The sequence below is a fragment of the Balaenoptera borealis genome (genome assembly GCF_965194805.1).
Source record: "Balaenoptera borealis genome assembly, chromosome: 4".
Lineage (NCBI taxonomy): Eukaryota > Metazoa > Chordata > Mammalia > Artiodactyla > Balaenopteridae > Balaenoptera > Balaenoptera borealis.
Genome location: NC_138861.1, coordinates 119,879,029 through 119,900,252, shown reverse-complemented (window position 1 = coordinate 119,900,252; position 21,224 = coordinate 119,879,029). Strand labels below are relative to the sequence as shown.

General features: G+C 37.0%; 1 protein-coding gene and 1 long non-coding RNA gene across 7 annotated transcripts in view; one reads left to right on the top strand and one right to left on the bottom strand.

Annotated features, from left to right (window-relative positions):
* Positions 1-21,224, top strand: part of COL25A1 (collagen type XXV alpha 1 chain) — a gene marked incomplete at its 5' end in the record, with an annotated part of 478,255 nt that overhangs the window by 303,138 nt on the left and 153,893 nt on the right. For 4 of the 6 annotated variants that reach the window (XM_082389176.1, XM_082389174.1, XM_082389173.1 and 1 more), the window contains one exon: positions 495-7,479. Coding sequence is in view for 2 of the 6 variants with exons in the window: in XM_082389178.1 (XP_082245304.1) it covers positions 7,285-7,311; positions 7,453-7,479 (54 nt within the window). Of the gene's footprint in view, positions 1-494; positions 7,480-21,224 lie in introns of those variants that run through there. The other 2 variants (XM_082389178.1, XM_082389177.1) reach the window with 1 other exon arrangement.
* The window catches only part of LOC309627326, a 195,468-nt gene that overhangs the window by 103,365 nt on the left and 70,879 nt on the right, over positions 1-21,224 (bottom strand). The window lies entirely within an intron of this gene.

Genomic DNA, 21,224 nt, shown 5'->3' with positions numbered 1-21,224 from the left:
TTCAACCTTCCACATAATACATTTCTCACCGCATTGCCTTGTGATTTTAGGAAATCAATATGCTTACTTTCTTCATCCTCAGGTCAAGTATCTGAAAAAGAAATTTAATTTTATGTTTAGCATGGTTAAAATATTTAAAATATTGAGCGTGTGCTTCAAAATCATTACCATTAGTAGATCAGGCATTCTACAAGTTGCTTTGTGGACAGCGTTTCATTTAAGCAAAGAGTAAGCATTGTTTTCCCCATTTTTCAGATGAAGAAACTGAGGCTCAAAGAGATTAATTAATCGGCTAAAGATCACACAGGTGATCACAACCAGGATTTCAGTCTGGATCTGTTTGATTCTAAACCTTGAGCTCTTAATCACCAAGACAATTTATGTATTTTATTTTAAAATAATTCCCCCAAATTATACTTTCCTTTTTAGTTTTTACTCTTTTCTGTAGCATTTGAAAAGAAATTATATGGAAGCACACACACACACACACACACACACGCACACAAACACACACACACTGATCTATACTTATGTATAGGAACTCCTACATTTTCATGTTAGGTTTTCCATAAAAAGCTTTAAATTTACACATTACTAGCTGAAGTTACTTGCAAAGTTGGAAGTCTGTGAAACAAACAAACAAAAAAATTGGTGATTTGAGAAAGAAATGTCCCTAGAAATATATTATGCCAGTAAAGCAGAAAACGATATATATGAGTTCAAGGTTGAGATATACACTTGGAAGAACACATGTTCACATTTTAGTTAGAGGTGAACCTATGCTAACTGCACTTTATTCAGAAGCAAGGTAGATTTATCCACATGTAAATAGCTAGGGGCCCTATTTTTCCACTAAATAGTAGATTTTTCCATTGCTAATACTATTTGCAGTATGATTTTGTGCAGTTTCAGATACATGCTAAGAACCAAGGTACCAAATTCAGTTTCTTTGTACCTATATGATTTGAGTATCTATCTCATTGGCACAATGGGCCAAGTTAATGATACAGTCAGGGACGTATCTTGCCATCAGTAGAACTGAGGCTTCTATCCTACTGTTCAAGGGAACATTGGATACTTTGTGTTCCCTTCCTCCCTGGGACACTTTGAATATTGATAAAATAATGTTTGCAAGGGTGCCTGAGCACACAGACATCAAACATGCAGTGGCTACTGAGGTTGTGCTGTGCTTCTAGAGAATGGCCGTGCAGCAGACTCTGTCTTCTTTATCCCTAAAAAATTAAGGAAATTATGGCTTTTAAAATATAGTAATTCCATGTTAAGTTTACAGTTTAAAAAGTAGACGAAGGGAATGTACTTTATTCATAAGTTAACATTAGAAGAACGATGGCTTTTGCATGGTGGCAGCACAGTATGGCCGCCATATTGTATTATCACCCATGCTCCTTTTACCCAACAGTGATGATAGAGAATTCTCTCTCTCTCTCAGCTATTTCTGATCAAGTCAGCCAAATCTGCTAATACTCTGCTTGGATTTGAAAAACATCCCTAAAACTAGATTTCACACTTTATATGGTTCACTTGGCTCTGGAGCTGCTGTGTTTATCAGGATTGAATCAGCTTAGGCCAACACTTTTCTTCAAATGCACTAAACTGTGAACTTCAAGTGAACAGAACTTCTTCAGCCATGTCAATGGCCCCCGTGTCCAATCAGTTAACTTTGCTGTTGGTTCTGCCTCAGAAATGTCTCGTAAATCTAGAACTTTTCCTGTGTCCTGATTGTCGTGATCTTAATTCAGATCTTTGCCATCTCTCCCTTGGACCAAGGCAACAACTTCCTAAGAAGAATAGCATTCCATGCTCTCTGAGTTCCATAAGGCACACTTGATCTCAGCACCCCCTTGTTAAATCAATGACAGAATCCAGCCCAGGGACCTGGGTATTGTTAGCCGGTCTTCCCAAATCTCTTTCCTGCTATTCCCCATCTCCACTCTCCACACCACATATGTTCTTTCCACTCTGAACTCCTCATCTGATGGCAGGATGTCCTCTCACACGTCTGCACATTCATCCCTTCTGCCTGAACAACCTCACTCCTCCCCAGTCCCCCTTATCTCAGCCAACTTTCAAGAGCCAGTTCCAATGTCATCTTTTTAATTCCTGCTCTCCTACCTTCATTCCTCTCTGTACTCCTACAACACAGCATTTATTCCACTAGTTATAATTATATTTACTTGTCCATCCTCCAGACTCAGAGCACATTGCCTGGCTGATAGTTGGCCATAAATGCTTAGAATATGAAACTTGCATTTCCTCATAATTCTACAGGAATGCAAAGATTCGTCAGAACAAGAATTGTTATATTTCAAAAATACAAATGATCTACACTTTTCTGGGATAGAAATCATAACTTCATTCATATTTCAGCAGCTCTGGCTGTCAGGAATTTCCAGGGTTTGCTCCCTTTCCATTTTTCTACCTTTAGCGGAATTTAATTTTGTTTTCATGATTGCCGTCTTGTAAAAATCATTCCCTTTTTAGCTGTTGCCAGTTCAAGGTAGACAAAATTTACAGTTCTGGTGAGTAAAAGTCCTTTATTGGGCCATCCAACCCCTATGAGTATATCTGTCTTTTCCAGCTATATTTCAATTACTTTTATGTAGATTGAAATCCAATATTTTCCTGAATCTCATTTATTGTTCCTCTTATTCCTGTGCTTTTAATTTGGTTTTTATCATTTAATTGAAATAGATAATAGTGCATGGAAAAAGAGCTAAAACCTTAGTTGTTTGGATAGAAATAGAATTCAGGAGACTAAAATTATTATAGGCCCACATTAAAGGCTTGATACAAATAAGTTGCTACTAAGTTCTGTATTTGAAGTCATTTGAATAGGAGCTAATTTGAAGTTTGCCACTGAAATTTATAAATACTTTGGTAGTAAATTAATAACACTTTAACAACACTCTAAAAGAAACTCTCCAACTACTAGCAACACTAATAATGAAGACATTGTTAGCACCTTTGAAATTTATGTAATTAGAGCTAATTATGTAAAAATAATTAGAAAGATCATTTCAAATATTCTTATTTATTTATTAAAGTGGACATTATAAAAGATCTGACTCCAACATACTAGACCAGACCAGAAGGACAGAACTCCTAAAAGAAACCTCATATAAGGCTGTGACTCACTATTCACTTAATTGTGACCAGTAATTTTACCATATTTCCTTCCCATTGACCTCAACCTTGTTTTAGCAACAGGCTTTTACCTTCAAATAGTTAACAACCAGCCACTGATACTGATACCTGGACAACATATATGTCCACTGAATATTAGATCGTTAATTTGGTGTAGTTGGAAGCAGCAAAATGCCAGGGTAAAATACTCTCTGATTCAAATAATTCATTAATTTGTATTGCTGCCTATCCTGTAGTTAATACCAGAGAGTTTTGTTTTGCTTTACTCTAAAGACAAAAAAAAAAAAAATAACTTAAATCATGCCCCAGCTTTAATTTTAAAAGTTAATAATCAAAGAAACCTTTCTTTCGATTGTAATGTTTTGACTTTAAAAAGAATCATGGCTCCCAAATTTTGAAATACTATCTGTGCTTAGTAAGGTAGCTCACGTTTTTCGACATGTTTAACCCATGTTTGCAGTGAAAGGGTCCAGCTTAGAAATAAGAGTAGATTTTACTCAGAGCAGAAGAAAACACCTGCCATTAAACCCGAGAGCACAAGTGGGGCCTGGATTGTCCGAAGCAGCCGCCACAGCTGTGGATGGAGGTTGACCTCTGCTTCGGTTGTGCCTTGAGCTGGCAGGTGCCAGGACGCCATTCTGTCTACTCAAAAATACCCCCTTTTGAAGCAGCAGTATTTATTACTCAGTTGTAAATGCAAATTTTCATGTGTTCATGAATTAAGCATCCTTGCTTATGGCAAGCTGTCTAAAGAGCTCTAGAGGACACATGTGGCTTTAGCATTAGTAATTGGACTTTGGGGAAAAGACTCATCTCTGTTCCCCACTGTAAAATAATTTCATAAAAGCTTTGACCTCAAACATGCCATATCACCTAACAAAGTCCCTTTGGGGGACTGGTACAACGAGAGCCTCGGCCTCTGAAATCTCACAAGCAAAAGCAAACTAAACTTTAAAGAGGAGAAGCTTTTGATGGGCGTAGGGGAGAGGGGCTGGGGACAAGTCCACAGTAATTGTAAGTGACCTTACAGTAGCTGGATTTTCTAGGGGTCCAGTATAGGAGAAGTGTTTGACTTTGGCAACAGGCTATTTAGCTTTTCTAGAACAGCCTGTTTAGCTTTTCTAAATCAGCATGTCACACCATATCCTCTACCAGTGCTTAGAACATTGCCAAACTCTTTATAGGCATTCACCAAATGTATATAAAGATCTAATTAGAGTTAAACAACATGCTACTTAATTAAATCAAGACCAGAATCTCCACTGCATTTCTTAACTTGATGGTAGGTGTCCTCTCATTCTTTTCTTTGGGTTGACTCTGCCCCACCAAAAATAAAATCCTACTTGTAGAGCATTAGTGAGCATTCTGTGCGTGTCGAGAATGACCAATAAATTTCTTAAACTTAATTTTACGGAGGTACACAGACAGACTGTACTCATGACTCACTACTTGATTCGCTGAAAACATTAAGAAAAATAATTCTCTTAGCTCCCCTTTTTAATGGCAAAATTATTTGGGGGGTTAAGAAAGAAAAGGATTTGTTTAGTTGATTCCATTATCTTGGCCCCCTCTCCCTCTCCCAGATGCTCTACAATTCCTCTTTCCTGCATTTTGAACTTGAGATGTTGAGGCCACTGTCCATGACACTATGAAAAAGGCAACTGGGGAAATTCCCTGGCGGTCCAGTGGTTAGAACTCCGTGCTTCCACTGCAGGGGGCATGTTCAATCCCTGGTTGGGGAAATAAGATCCTGTAAGCTGTGTGGCTCTGCCAAAAAAAAAAAAAAAGAAAAGAAAGAAAGAAAAAAAAAAAAGAAAAAGGCAATTGGGAGGCATTCAAGAGGGCACCTGTTGAAAGCAGGCACCAGATACAGGGCCGTCAGTCTTCCTGAGAATCTAGTTCTAGAGCTGTGCCCTAACACTTAGCATTGCGATCCGCTGCATTTAAAGTCACACAGACTAGCTTAAAGTCCTGGCTAACTCACTTACAAGAGGCGTAACCTTGATAATCTTTGAGTTTTATTTCTGGCGTCTGTAAAAGAAATATCATAAAACTTTGCTCATTAGGTTGGGAGAAGATTAAATGCAGTAACAGGTGAAAGTTCTTTGTTGATGGTAAAATATACAAAATATGAGACATGATGTTCCTGTTATTGTTAATGTCATGATAACCTCACAGCTGTTAGAACTGCTGCAACTGAGAATGGGAATTTGGTACAGTTCCTCTGTAACTGGTGTTTAGCAGCAGATATTTTGGTAGGTGGAGCATTCTTACATTCCCACCTGAAGTGAGATAGCGGTCCCCACTGGGACCTCAGAAGGGGTACTTCGTTAGGACCTTGGCTTTACTCCTGTCTAGACTTGTCCTTGTCTCCCAACCCTGCTAAAAAAGAAGGTGAGAGATTGAAGGTAACTCTGAAATGCTCCACTTCTGCAGGTGGGCTGAGCCCTGAGACATGACTTCATCTTTAAGAGCTAGGAAAACAAAATACTGATGCCTCTAGAATTCATGTTTCCTGCTAGTATTTTTGTTCAAAAGTAAAGAAAATCTCAGTGTGGCTTAAGAATAGACAGCTGTCCAACAAAATAGAAATTTCCTAAAAGACCCACATATATATGGTTATCTGATTTATGACAAAGGTAACATTGTACTGTGATGGGGAAAAGAGGCATTTTCAATAAATGGTATTGGGTTAATTTGATATCCACACGGGGAAAAAAAGCATCTTGACTTTAACCTCACGTCATTCACAAAATCAGTTCTCCATGAATTCAGATCTAGATATGAAAGATAAAATAATAAAGCTTTTAGCTTTTAGAACAAACATAGAAGAACCTCTTTATGACCTTGAAGGAGGCAAAGATTTCTTAAGTGGAACAATAAAAGAGATAATCATAAAGAGAAAAAGTGTTAAATTGAGTTTAAGAACTTCTATTCATCAAAAACATCTTTAAGAGAATGTAAACACAATATGCAGCGTGGGAGAATATGTTTGCAATAAATATATCCTTTTCTGACAAAAGATTCATATTCAGAGTGTGTAAAGAACTCCTATCTGTCTATCTATCTGTCAATACAATGTATAATATGTAAAGAACTCTAGCAAATAATAGGACAACTCAGTAGAAAATGATGTGAACAGATACTTTACGGGATAGGATGCAAAATGGCCAATACATTTATTAAAAGGAGTTCAACTTAATTACTGGAGAAGTACAAATTCAAACACTGTGTGAAACTACTACACCTCCCACCAGAATGTCGAAAATGAAAAAGATGGAAAATACCAAGTATTGGTGATGATATAGAGGAACTGAAAATTCTCATACATTGCTGATGGAAGTATAATTGTTAACCACATTGAAAAACTATTTGGCAATATCTACTAACTAATAATCCAAACGTATGTATTCTCTATAATGTAACAATTCCACTCCTAGATATACACCCCACAGAAATGTATTCAATTTTTCACCGACACACATATACTAGGATGTTTATTGCAGCACTATTTGTAATAACCAAGACCCAAAAACTCCTGGAAACAAATGGACATTAACAGTAGGATAAATAAATAAATAATTGTTTATTCACACAGTGGAATATTATAAATCAGTAAAAACAAACAATCTACAACTACACACAAGATTTTGCATGAATTTCACACATACTAAGCAAAAGAGGCTAAACACATAATGAATGATTCCATTTATATAAGTACATTTATATAAAGTACAAAAGCAGGTAAACTAATCTATTCTGCCAGAGGTCAGAATAGTGATTACTATTGGTGGCAAGCAGTAACAAGGAACATCACAACAGGGGCTTCTGGGTTCCTTTAGCTGGGCTCTACTTTCATTAGGTGTGTTTAGTTTGTGAAAATTTACTCAGCATATTATATACTTATGTATACTTCCCTGTTTATGTATATAATACCATTTTCACATTCTAACCATATTACAAGTATAGTTTAGAACCTAAAATTCCTTGAGAAACCTCACTGACAGGTACAACTCTGTGCCCTTTGCATGAATCTTGTGACTAACCCTAGCCTATCTATCTAAGCTACAATATATTTTGAAATTTATTTAAAATACGTTTTTTTTCTCTTTATTTCAGGGCCCTCCTGGTCCAAAAGGTGATAAGGTAAGAAAATGTGTAGCAGGAACAAATTAAATTAGTGGAAATCCATACTGGTGTGACTTATACTATGTTACATTTAGATCTTTTTAATGAGCATCTACAGACTTTGTTCTAAAACTATCTTCTCATTTTCCTACTCTACAGGGAGAACAGGGCGATCAGGGACCTCGGGTAAGTTATACTCTTCCAATCCTGGGCAGAAAATTATTAATAGTTTTCAGCTCCAAACTCATTGAATTAAAGTAGCCCTGGCTTCATAACTGCCTTTGTGTCATGTGGTTTAGTAATGGCTGACAAAAATACCATACCACTTATAACTGAAATAGCCTTAATTGTAACTAATGTTTGTATCTTGTTGCATTATCCTAACTTGATACCTGTAAATAGGACACTCTACAATAATGATTCCTACTGATTAAGGGCCAGAATCACTACTAAAAGTCAGCAACCACCACCCTTCCATTGACTATTGGGTCCTTCAGATTTGTATGCGTTGTTTTGTGATATAGAGGCCACGTGGATTCCTATTGACTTTGGCCTTTTTCTGCAGTTAAACTTCATGTGCTATGGCATAAATATGTTGTATTATAGATGAAAATATTAATGCATTTTATATTTTTATTCATCATAAGTTTGAATAATACTTATTTGAATTTCTTATTCTTTATAGATTTTTAAGCAGATAAAAGGTGTAATATAATTTAACATTCCAGGGAGGAGGGGCATTCTTTGATTCTTTTATTCTTCTCAAATGTGGCTCTTTTAACCATTATAGCACGATTGTTACCTTGGTAGTGCCAAGTCCTCTGCTTCACATCTGTGCCTTATTACCCAAACGTTCAGACATACTGTTCCAATGATGTAGTGGCTCTGTGCAGACATACCTCTCAATTTTCTCGTGTCACTATGCACAAAAGCGAGTATCTGGTTGAAGAGAGTCCTTTCTTACAGTGGAAAAGCACATTGAAAACTTTCAGGTTGAAAACAGACACTGTGTAGGTTTTTTGTAAAACGCAGTCTGTGAAGTTAATTATTGGATTCATTTACACCGCAGTAGAGGTTTTATTGCAAAAGATGTAGTCCATGCAAACTTGAAAAGTTTGTAGCCTTATCCCTCCTGTTTATTAAACTAGATGAAAATTATGCTATGATTTCCTTTCCTTTCTGTTCTTCGGCCATTTCTTCATATGGAGATAATGACCATGTCTCAGCATAGTCACCGTGGCAGTTATTCTATCTGATGCCCAGTTCCAAGTTTATCTTAATGGTCAAGGAGATTAAACATCATGATATCTGTCATGGATGTGAATGGAATAAAATTCTCATAACCCTAAATGATTAGAATGTAGCCACTTGCTCCGTATGTGGTGATTATTTCACATGGCATGTCTCCATGTATTGAGTATTATTTCTTTCTACATGCAATATCAAAATCACTCAACTTGCCCTTTCCAGGTAAGAGGGAAACTGTTTCTATTCTGAGAAATCTTCTTTTGGCAAAGGAAGTGAAAGGGTGGTTCACAGCTTAGCTGTCATCAGTGTGCACACAGTCCTCAGTTTCAAAAAGGTGTGTTGGCTTTCATCGTTCCAAGAAGTGATGATTGATTATAAAGCTAGGCCAAATTTCCAGGAGGAAACCTGAAACCATGTGCAATTCACCTGGTTTCATGTTGCATTACAAACTAAGACTTGGACCAGGTTCCTTGCAAGTGTGGCCAAAGTTCATGAACTACTTTGACGAACCCAGACTGCCTTTCATACAGATTTCAGCCAGTTTTCACACTGACTGGGGCCAAGTTTCACACGATTCAGGGGCCACTTAGCATTTTAGCTGGAAAGTGGCAAAAATTGATCCCATTTTCATTTGGATTTAGCTTTGTATTGAAGGAATTTGGATTGAATTCATAATGTAGGATGAATCTTTATGGATAAAAATTTAAATGTCCTGGGAAGTATACATGAATGTGAGCATGAGAACTTACCAAATTGCCTGTCTTTTCTCAGATTCCTAATTTACAAACAAGGCAGGTCACATTCAGTGATCTTAGAATTTTAATATAAGTAGTGTCAGCTACCTATTAGGAAATTCACATATCAAGATGGCAAAATGAAGATTTTACATTTCCAGAAAAATCAAAAGTTAGTTAGAACTGGAAAAGTCTTCAATTTTAATGAACATTAACTTTACCCACATCCTCTTTGGGCACACTGTTCCAGCTGATGCTGACAGAGGCTCTCTTTTTTAAAATGTAGATCTTTGTATTTGAATACCATTTCCATTTTCATCCTATCATAGATTTTTTTTTTTTAACCCAATCAAGATTTGGCCATTGCATTCAATTGTTATATCTTTTACCCCACTCTTTTTTTTTTTTAATTTATTTATTCATGGCTGTGTTGGGTCTTCGTTTCTGTGCGAGGGCTTTCTCTAGTTGCGGCAAGCGGGGGCCACTCTTCATCGCGGTGCGCGGGCCTCTCACTATCGCGGCCTCTCTTGTTGCGGAGCACAGGCTCCAGACGCGCAGGCTCAGTAGCTGTGGCTCACGGGCCCAGTTGCTCCACGGCATGTGGGATCCTCCCAGACCAGGGCTCGAACCCGTGTCCCCTGCATTGGCAGGCAGATTCTCAACCACTGCGCCACCAGGGAAGCCCTATCATAGATTTTTGAAATCCACTTTTTACCATTTGTTCCAAGTAATTTATTCCTTTCCACAATTAACTTAACAATATGATCTTACATCATTTTAGTTCTTTGTTAACTGACTTTCCACTGGGATCTATGCTGTTTTCTTGAACATGAGGTCCTTCTTTTTTCGTTTCTTTTTTGTTTTGTTTTTGGCTCGCCAAGTGCCAGACAGGAATATATTAAGCCATATTATGTGAATCAAAGCAGGAAAAATTTGAAGGTAAAATGCAAATTAAGAACTTGAAACTATCTTGAAACACTTGGACATATATTTATCAATATATATTGAGTGTCTACCATGTTCAAGGTACCCTACTTAATACTACAGAGACTATAAATGGGTCCACTTGTCTCTCTCTTCTACTATCAGCAAATTCAACCTATTCTCATCTCATGTTCTTGATCACTGCAGTAGTCTTCCAATTAATCTTGCTTCCACTCTTACTGTGTACAATCCATTGCCTAAACAGCAACCAGAGACCATTTTATGCTGTAAATTAGATTATGTTACTCCCTGTTTTAAACCTTAGAATGAAATCCAAATCACCTTGCTTGGCCTCCAAGATCTGGCCCCTGCTTACCTCTATAACCTCATCTCGAACTAGTCTTCCCCTCCACCCACTATGCTCCAGCCCCTCTGTCATCCACGTGTTCTTTAAACACAACACACTCCCGACTTGATGACTTTCTATTTGCTCTTTTCTGGTCTTATGATTGGGTTCTCCTTATCATTGAGATTTTTCTCTCAAATACCTCTTTGGGGAGGTATTAGTAACTTCCCTAACTACCCAATCTAAATCTGAGATTATCCTATTTTGTTTGTTTATTTAGTTGCTTCTTATCTGTATAACATGCCTCTCCTTAAAACAAAAACTCCATGAGAGCAAGGACTTCCGTCTGTCTTGTTCATACCTCCATCACCAGAACAGTAAGGACTTAATGAATATTTGTTGAAAATATTATCTCATCATTACTGCCCTCAAGCAGCTGATAATCTCATGGGTGCCTGATAAGAAAACTATATGGTATTATGTTGTATGCCTTAAATAGCCATGCTAAGAGATGCTAGGTAATTGAACATTCTTCCATTTTAAAAAATAACTGCAGAAAAGGTGACACTTGAGCTAGGACTTGATACATGGGTAATCTTTAAAAGCTTAGATGAAGAGCAAGACATTAAACGTTCCAGGAAGAAGAAATAGTTCATACAATATTATACAAGCAGGAAATGACAGGATTCATTTAAGGAACAGTAATATTCCATTTGCCAAGGGAATAGGTTAAATATAGAAAGATTGTATCATATAAGGCTAAAATTTTTTTATAGAAATTACATCATGGAGCATTTTGAATGTCTAGTGTGGTGGGCAATAAGGGACCACTGAAGAGTTTTGAGTATATCATTTGCTGTATATTACCACTAGACTATTTAGTGTAATTACCAATTTTTTTTTTTTTTTTCCTCTTCCTGAATCCCAGAGAAGGAAGGAGCCTGGGATTCTGTTGGGTTTTTTTTTTTTTGGTTTTTTTTTGGCTGCGCCCGTGCGGCATGTGGGATCTTAGTTCCCTGACCATGGATCGAACCTGTGTCCCCTGCATTGGGAGTGCAGAGTCTTAACCACTGGACTACCAAGGGAGTCCACCAGACGTTCTTTATGAAAATCTGTAAGGTAACAGTGTCCAGTATGGAAAGAAATTGGAAGAGACTGAAAGCATGGAGACCAAGTAGACCAGGAAACTATGTCAGTCATCTGGACAAGGTCATAAAAGTCTGGGCTATGAGAATAATGTCCAGTCCTCAGTGGGGAGATGAGCAGAGGGGATGGGCGGGCTCAGTCTGGAATATCAGGTATCATTGGAGGTACAGGGCCACACTGAGCAGAAAGTTCAGTATCAGAATGAGAAGCTCAGCAGTGGAGAGGGGCTAAGTTGGTGAGCCAAAGCAGAAATTCCAAAGGGGTCACCAGAATATTGGAGAAAGCTGTATGTTTGCAATGGGATTCAAAAGGAAAGTTGCATTATGTCATCAATAGGGTTTGCCACAAGCACCAAGCAAAAACCTGAGCAGACAAAGAGGGAAAACCAGGGTTGATACTAGTAGAGGAGAAATGGACAAAAGTGAAGTCTTGAAGCAGGAGGTGAGAGATGAATTTGATCTACATTGGGTTTACATCCAAAATCTGTGACCATGGCTAAAGTTGTGATCTTGTTAAATTTTTAAAAACAGAAGAAGAGAAGCAGTCAGGGAGTCAAATTAAAAGGTACTGAGGTGAAAATTTAATACAAGTCTTATAGCTAATTGGATGTAAGGGCTGAAGTTGAAAAAGAAGGTAAAGCTAGAGGTGAGGTTTCTGGCTTGACTCCTTGATAACGTTGGCCAGAAGAGAGTCAGTAGGATAAATGATAAGTTGAATCCTAGTTATGCTGAATTTGCGATCTTGACCAATTATTCCATTGGAATAATGTAGCAAGCAGTTGGAAATATAAGACTAGAATTCTGAGGTGGTGTTGCAGCTGGAGGTAACAGCTACGTAGCTGAACACCCCCAGAGCAAGAATTGAGACCCCAGGGAGCAAAGTGGAGGTTGAAAGAGTGAACATAGAGCCACTTTAGAAATATCCACACTGGGGCTTCCCTGGTGGTGCAGTGGTTGAGAATCCGGCTGCTGATGCAGGGGACACGGGTTCGAGCCCTGGTCCGGGAAGATCCCACGTGTCATAGAGCAACTAAGCCCGCGAGCCACAACTACTGAGCCCGCGATGCACAACTACTGAAGCCCACGTGCCGAGAGCCTGTGCTCCGCAACAAGAGAAGCCAACGCAATGAGAAGCACGCCCACCGCAACAAAGAGTAGCCCCCGCTTGCGGCAACCAGAGAAAGCCTTTGCGCAGCAACGAAGACCCAGCGCAGCCAAAAATAAATAAATTAAATAAATTAGTTAAAAAAAAAATCTTAAAAAAAAAAAAAAGGAAATATCCACCCAGAGGGAGTGGGCTGAAAAGGAGCATCGGAAAAAGAGAGTGAGCATTCAAAAGAAAAACCAGGACATGCTATGTTTGAACAGTAGGCAGAACTACTTTATTTATTTATTCATTTATTTTTGGCTGCATTGGGTCTTCATTGCTGCCTGCGGGCTTTCTCTAGTTGCAGTGAGCAGGGACTACTCTTCATTGCTGTGATTGGGCTTCTGACTGCGGTGGCTTCTCTTGTTGCAGAGCACGGGCTCTAGGCGTGTGGGCTTCAGTAGTTGTGGCACGCAGGCTCAGTAGTTGTGGCGCACAGGCTTAGCTGCTCTGCAGCATGTGGGATCCTCCCGGACCAGGGCTTGAACCTGTGTCCCCTGCATCAGCAGGCGGATTCCCAACCACTGCACCACCAGGGAAGTCCCCTAGAACTACTTTAAAAAAAAAAAAAAAGTGAGGGTGGCCCACAAAACATTCTTAATTAAAAGAAAGACACAGGGATGAGATCTATAAAAAAAACTTTTGGATTTGGTGTTCTGGAATCTTGGGATTGTAAGGGCGTGCATTTTGTTCAGTAGTGAGAGGGAAAGTCAGATTGCAAGAAGTTAAAAGTAAATGGTAGGAAAGTTGACTATCTTTGAATGCTGTTGATGGCATATGATTTAATGCAGAAGAAAAGGCTAACTTTTTTGGCATGAGCTTTCTGTCAGGATACGTTGAACCAATTTCAAGCCTACAATTTAGGTATAATACAATAACCATCAATATCATTTGGTTTTCTTCTACAAGACACTGAGGGTTAGATTTCCACAGGTGGATGCACCCTGACATTAGAATTGCACTTGCCTCCTTGATTCTTGGGGAGACGTCATTACAGATTTGCTCTTAATCTTCAATTCATTTTTGCAGTCAAACATTGCACCTCAGCAGTTAGGCCTTTCGGCTATATGGTTAGGAGGGTGCTTTTTCTGTGCTGTCAGCTACCATGCCCATGCTCAGTTTTCTTCATTTCATCCTCATAGGTTTGTATTACAGAGTTTTGAGGCTAAGCCTTTATTCTGTATTCAAGCAGAGATTGAAGACCCGCCGTAAGGGAGCTGTAGGGGGATTCCTAGACTGAACGAAAGTTGGACTGAGAAATGATACCTCATGAAATAATTACAATTGCTCATTACTTAGAGTCGTACAGCTTGCAGAACACCTTTCTAGGCAAGATACACACATCATCTGTAAGCCTTACTACAGTTCAGCAAAGTAGATTATCAGGAAAGAAGATATAGGAAAAGTGAACACAATAGAGTGAGATGATTATATCCACATGGGCTGGAGTCAGGCTGGATAAGGATCAATTCTAACTGCCACTGTCTCCATGGTTATGAGAAGGATTAAATAAAATAATGTATGAAAAATCTATAATAAGCCCTCAACAGATCATAGTTGATTATTCTCCTTAAGTTTCACATGAAGAATCTGGGGTAAAGTAAATTGCCCAGTTCACATGATTTGTTAAGTGGTAGAAATGGGATTCAAACCCAGCTCTCTCAGCGTCTGGTTTGGGCTCCTCCCACTGGGTCACACTGCTTCCATATCAATAAAGTCGTTGGTATAGTCATCAACCTCAATGTGAACCAATAGAGTTTACCAAAATATCCATGGCTCAATTTATAACATCAATAATAATGATAAATAATTTTTATTGAGTTCTTAAAATATGCCAACCACTCTGTGAAGATATGTATTATTTCAACAACTCTATAAAATAGTTACTTTTATTATTTCCATTTAATAGATGAGGAAACCAAGATTCAGAAAGTTTAAATATTTCATCTAAGAAAACAGAGCCAGCCAGTGGCAGAGCCAGGATTTAAGCCTCAGTACTCACAAATTACATTTTCCACGTATCCTCAAAAGTAACTCAAAAGTGATTTAGTAGCACAAATTTTAATATGACCTTTTTTTTTTTTTCTGATGAGGATTGAGCTCACACAGATTAAGTGACTTGATCTAGTTCTTTCACACATATCTACCAAAAGACAGTGCTGGGACTCAAACACAAATGTCAAGTTCTGCCCTCTTTCCACAATGCCAAGCTGCCTCCAAATGGTTGCTAGGACTCTTTTCAACTTTAAGAGTTCATGCCTTCGTGAATCAGCTTGAAAATGTTGGGGAGCACAAATGAAAACAGGTGCATCTTTTTCCTTTGCAAGCATGGCAGTCACAGTCTTCACAATTCATGCAGTGCCAACCTTCCAAAAACCAAAGGAATGGACGAATTCCACTTAGCAACAGCCTAGAATCTCTCCTCATAGAGCATAGGGAGGCAGGGCAACGCTGACCTTTGTCCAAGGCACGTCAGGATACCCAGTAAGCTTGCTGTGATACAATTTCACTTCTCAGCTCAAGGGCACCAATTTGAAAATTGTATAATAGCAAGATCCTGGTGTATTTGCTCTTAGTGCCTTTTTTCTTCAGGATAACCAAATGAATGAAGTCTGTTTTCCTCAATTCATAATGCTGTGCTTACATGTTCTACAAGGTATTTTGTTGATTCTGCTTTTATTCTGAGCTTCTCTTTGCAAAAGAGATTGAGTTATATTTCTTGATCAGTAGCCGAACCTGAATGTCAAGTGTAAAAGACTCAGGACTCTCCAAGATTTTCCCATTGTCATCTGCACACCCTACTACTACCCCTCTCTCCTTCATTATTAAACAGGGCTTGTTGCCCAGTTCATTAGGGCCTCTGCCCTCATCATGAACCACAGCCCTGGGCTTTGATGTTAATGACTCAGATTTCTTTTCTCTATCTTAGTGACTTAAAAACATAGCCTTAAAAATAAGCAAAGCTATTTTAATGTTTAATACTGTCTTTTTAAATTAAGGTATTATGTTGTTCTGAAATTGTGGTAAATTTGTTAGTCAAACTTAGGCAATAAAATGAACAAGCATCATGACGTTATCTTTTGACTATAATCTTCTAATCAGTTGGCTACCATCACCTTGCCAAATAACACAGAGGCCGATAAATAAAAGATTTAGTGGTTATTGGTCTCAATATCATCAGCCAACAGCTGGTTTTAAATGATCCTGAGCTCTCACAGTTTCAATAAGCCACCCAGGAGCTCTGCTTAACTATTTTCATAAAATTCTTTTCTCTTCCCAGTGTATTCAAGTAAATTTTCCTAACAGCTGGGACTATGCAAAACTGATAGCATCTTAAAAACATCTTCAGCAAGACAGATTAAGTTCCAGAAAAGGAAAGCATTTAGAAGTTTATTTTATTATCTTAACCTTTGTTGACTTGAATGATTAAACAGATTCTTTGGCTCTGCTAAAGCGTTTAGGCCTGGATATTAATTTGATGTTCTTATTTACTTAACCCTTGCCTTTCTCTTTAGCCCTAATGAATATACTACTCATTTGATACTGAATGTATTGCCTGTGAAAAAGGAATGGATATAAAACAATGGAAAGAAATAAATTGTGAGAAAATTATTTTAATGATTTCCACATTTGGGAGAAGTTGGCATGGAAACAGCAAGCTTGTTAAAATTTGCAAACGTTCTTGTTATATTTTATAATCAGAGTTCTCTTTTAAGTGTTCTGTCATACTTCAAACCACTAAGAGCCCAGGAGCATTTGTAAATTTGTCCTAATGTGGGTTAATTTAAGGGATAAATTATTTTTGCAAACAACTGTTGATATGTAGACAATACTTCCCTTGGAATTCAGTGTTGCAAATTATATCTCAGTTATTGATTGTATAGCTGAGCCCATTAAGGAAAAAAAAAATAGATATTATGAGAAGTTGAGGAAGTGACTTTACCTATTTTACATCACTTTAAATCTTAAAATTTTTGTGTAATGTAAAGTATTATACAAAGGAATCTATATATATAGTAATCCAGTGGGATAAGTTTTTATACAGAAGTTTGGAAGTTCAAGCGAGTATTTCACAAAACCCTTATAACTACACACATACACACACACACACACACACACACACACACACACACGCACACTAGTCGAAAGCCTGAGGTTTGAGCCCTTAACTGAAAATTCTATTAATGGCCATAGATGTATTACAATAAAACCAAAATCCATTCCTAAGTATATCCTCTGACAAGGAATTCTGGAGAATGATGCCAGCCAGTTTAAATAGCTGTTGGATTTCCTTTTAGTTGCTTTTAGCGCAATGACCTTCATATTAAAATAGCTACTCATTATATTTTATGAAGTAAAGATTTCATTTGTCCACACTTGTACTCATTGCTCATATCAAATGCAATATTCTTCTTTTTACTTATTTTACTTTTTTTTCATGGTTTATATATCTGGACATATACCTTACAGTCTTTTCAGGCTAATGTGCACCATTTCACATTTTTCTTGAAAATGAGTGGAATGAAAGATTTCAGATGAAAAATATATGTATGTTTATTTAATATTATTACATTTATATTTCTTTTGTTTGAATTTTGCAAGTGCTGCTTTTTGTGAAATGTTTTCTAAATAATTCAAGGAATTCCTTGATAAAAAGATGATCTTTTCTGAAACTCAAAACTATACAGATGATTTTATTCTCTTTGTCTTATATTTAAGCAAGATAGTTTTCACATGAATTCAAACATAAGAGTATTAGGTTTATTAATCCATATACTATGGAGTTATGATTTGCATTAATGCCTGCAACTGAAGCATATAATAAAATGTGGAGGTAAAGACAGATTTGTGGTTGGTGACTTTCAATATTATATAAGAAAGAGAAAGTAAGCCTTTAGGTAAATATATTAAAATCTGTATTTGAAATGGACAAAAAAACCCCAACATACTATAGTTGGTAATATCTATAAATAAAGAGCATATTACAAATAGGAAATACAGCAATTTATAAGCAATTTACACCAACAAAATCCAACACAATTACCACCATTCCTTTTCTGTCACTCCCAAATGCAGAATTATAATTGCAACAAAATGTTAGAGGTGGATGAACTAAATAGAAATCAAGAAAGTATGAAACAGCAGATTTTTAATGGTGCATCAAGATTCGCAGAAGGAACTAGAATGCAAGACTGTATTTTTGATTCATCCCTTCAGAATGGGAGGAATAATGGCTTATGCACTGACAGATCATGTTCAGGGAGAACAGTTCCTGTAGGTCTGAATGAGATGGGTCTCTGGAAAGTCATTTAGTGCCAGACGGCAGCATCCTTTCATAAGCATACATGCACTAATGTGTCCAGCAGCTCCTTGTAGCAGACACAGCCTGTAAATCACAAGTGGCCAACAGGACTGGCTTTGTAGGAAGAAGATGTCAGTTGCAAGGTCCTACCTCACATACAATTCTAAAGCGGCTTTGGAGGGAGTCAGGAAGCTTTGATTTTCTTTGCTTGGAAGTCAGTTAAATTTTGTTTGAAAAATGTTGGTATTAAGAGGAAACTTTACTGACCACTATTATTTTTATTAGCACAAGTGAACTTTTGAATGTTTTACACACAAATAATAATAATAATAATGACAACAATGCAACACTATTGTTTTTATATTCCACATACCAAAGAAACTTCTGGGCCTTCTTATCATACTTTATTACCTTGTAAGTTTAGCATGAATCTGTTCATAAAGAAGCCTAAGTGACAGATAAGGTGGCATCCAAATCCTCCAATGTAGCATTAGAATACCAAAGAACTAGGAACATCTGACTCTCTTTCCAGGATAGAAACTATAGTTAGCTCCAGGCCTAAAGGAATTCAATAGAATTAAGAATTAAGATAGGGAAATGGTGGTGAGTAAACAAGAGAAATTGGCATGGCAGAGTGTCACTGCTTTTCTGGCTTGAAGCCTGTGTGATGTGATGTGAAACAGAAGGAACTAACTATAACCCTAGGAAGTACAAGGGGACAACAGGTGGTAATTCCTGCCTCATTCACCATGTCTTCAAAAGGACATGTCAGCCTGAACATTCCAAGTTTATTGGCAGGTGAGGAAAAAAGCTATAGGAGACACCACCAGATTTTTAATTAAGAATAATTCGATTGTTTTTAAAAATAGCTTTATTCCTTGGGCCTTTCGTCAGCTTATTTTTAGAAGCTGAGTTAATCTAGTTATCTAGATTATTAAAATTGGGGCCCAACTCTGAAATATCACGCCCAACTCTTGACCCCATCATGACTTAGAGGAGGCCGTCACCATGTGAGGTTTCCAGGATTGCTGAAGAGAGATTCTTCCACTGGTGAAGTAGGAAGTACGGAATGAAGGATGTGACTGAGAAGGCTGTGCCCAAACACAGAACACAGCAGAGACTCTTCTAAAACACACCTAGTTCTAAGTTACATATACTGTGTTATTTTGTCTTTTTCAAGGTGTACAACTTTTCTCATATCAAACACTTGCTTTTTGCACCAACAATGGTTTAAAATATTATAGTGCATATCATTCTGTATGTAGGTGTTAGTACATGTATCATTCTCATTAACAGGAATTATTCTATCTATAGAGATAGATATATACACATATGTGTGTGTGGATATTTACTTACAATTGCACTGCCTATACTGTCTTAATGAAACAGAGTTCTCCATAAACATAGATTATTATTCATGTATACAAGATCTAAACACATACAAATGTGAACCAACCTACTCTTGTTTATACTCTGATTCCAATTAAGAAAAGTAAGGTAAATGTTCAAAGCAGTTTGTTAACTTTTTTTGAATAAAATGGATACATCTTCCTTAACTGTCTTTTAAAAAAGTATTCCTGTGTTCAATATGGCAATGCAGAATTGTCTAAAGAGTTGTCTAAAGTTAATATAAATTAACTTTTAATAATTTCAAGCTTAATTTTTCTTTGTGCACGTCCTAGCCTGCAAGGAACACCATTCTCAATGTTCCTTTGCAAAGTTAGATGGAAAGATCTCCATGATAGTCCTTGCCTATGACATCAGTTTGGCTCTGACTTCACAGTAGAGTCTACTGACTGAGGTTTTTCATGATCACCTTTGAGGAACAAATACTTGCCTTGACTTTAATATTAGAGAAAAGTTTGAGAACTAATTCAGAACTCAGTTGCTGTTTCTTAGCTACCCTATTTCTTTATATTTCTTAATGGTTGAGGAAGTCAGAAGTTTCTAGAATGCCAGCACCAGAATTTTCTTTTAGATTATAAACTTTTTCATATGGAAGGGACTCTTAACATGTTCCTTGAATTTAGTATAAGTTATAGCAGCACCTTGTAATTTTCCAGCCTTGATTCCTCCTTACTTTTAATTTATTTTTATCCTACTGAACTGTTCTTTGAGAAGTTAAACATTTGAAAGATTGTAAATCGTTAATATAGTTTTATCAGATGTTTTGAAAATCGGAAACTATTTTGTCTTCATTAGCATGGCTGATGATTAACATGGCATATGATACATCATATGGGAAAAAGCCCCTAGCTACAATTTAACCATTTTTATTAATTTTTTAACATTTCTTTAATATTATGCCTTGTTGTTTAAAGAATTTACTATCTATATGACAATAATTTTGATAATGAAAACAATAGTAAGGAATTTTTTAAATTTAATTTTTATTTTATATTGAAGTATAGTTGATTTACAATGTTGTGTTGGTTTCAAGTGTACAGCAAAGTGACTCAGTTATACATATACATATCTCCACTCTCTTTCAGATTATTTTCCCATATAGGCCATTACAGAGTATTGAATATAGTTCCCTGTGCTATACAATGAGTCCTTGTTTTTTTTTTTTCTCAATTTTTTTTTAAATTGGGGTAGAGTTGTTTTACAATGCTGTGTTAGTTTCTACTGTACAGATAAGTGAAGCAGAGTTCCCTGTGCTATACAGCAGGCTCTCATTATTGATCTATTTTATACATATTAGTGTATATATGTTTGTCCCAATCTCCCAATTCATCCCACCCCCCTCCTCCCCCCTTGTTGTCCATACGTTTGTTCTCTACATCGGTGTCTCTATTTCTGCCTTGCAAACCGGTTCATCTGTACCATTTTTCTAGATTCCACAAATATGCATTAATATACAATATTTGTTTTTCTCTTTCTGACTTAATAGTAAGGAATATTTTACCTTTTCTATTATGTTATTTTGTTCTCTGCCAGGTAGATAACTGCTATGTTTAAATTAAGAACTTCACCCCTTACACACACCACTTTTATTTTTTGGCATAGATAAACATAAATTACTTCTACTTTGACAAAGCAAAGTTTCTAAAGAATCATCAGTGTTAGAAAATTCTATAGTATA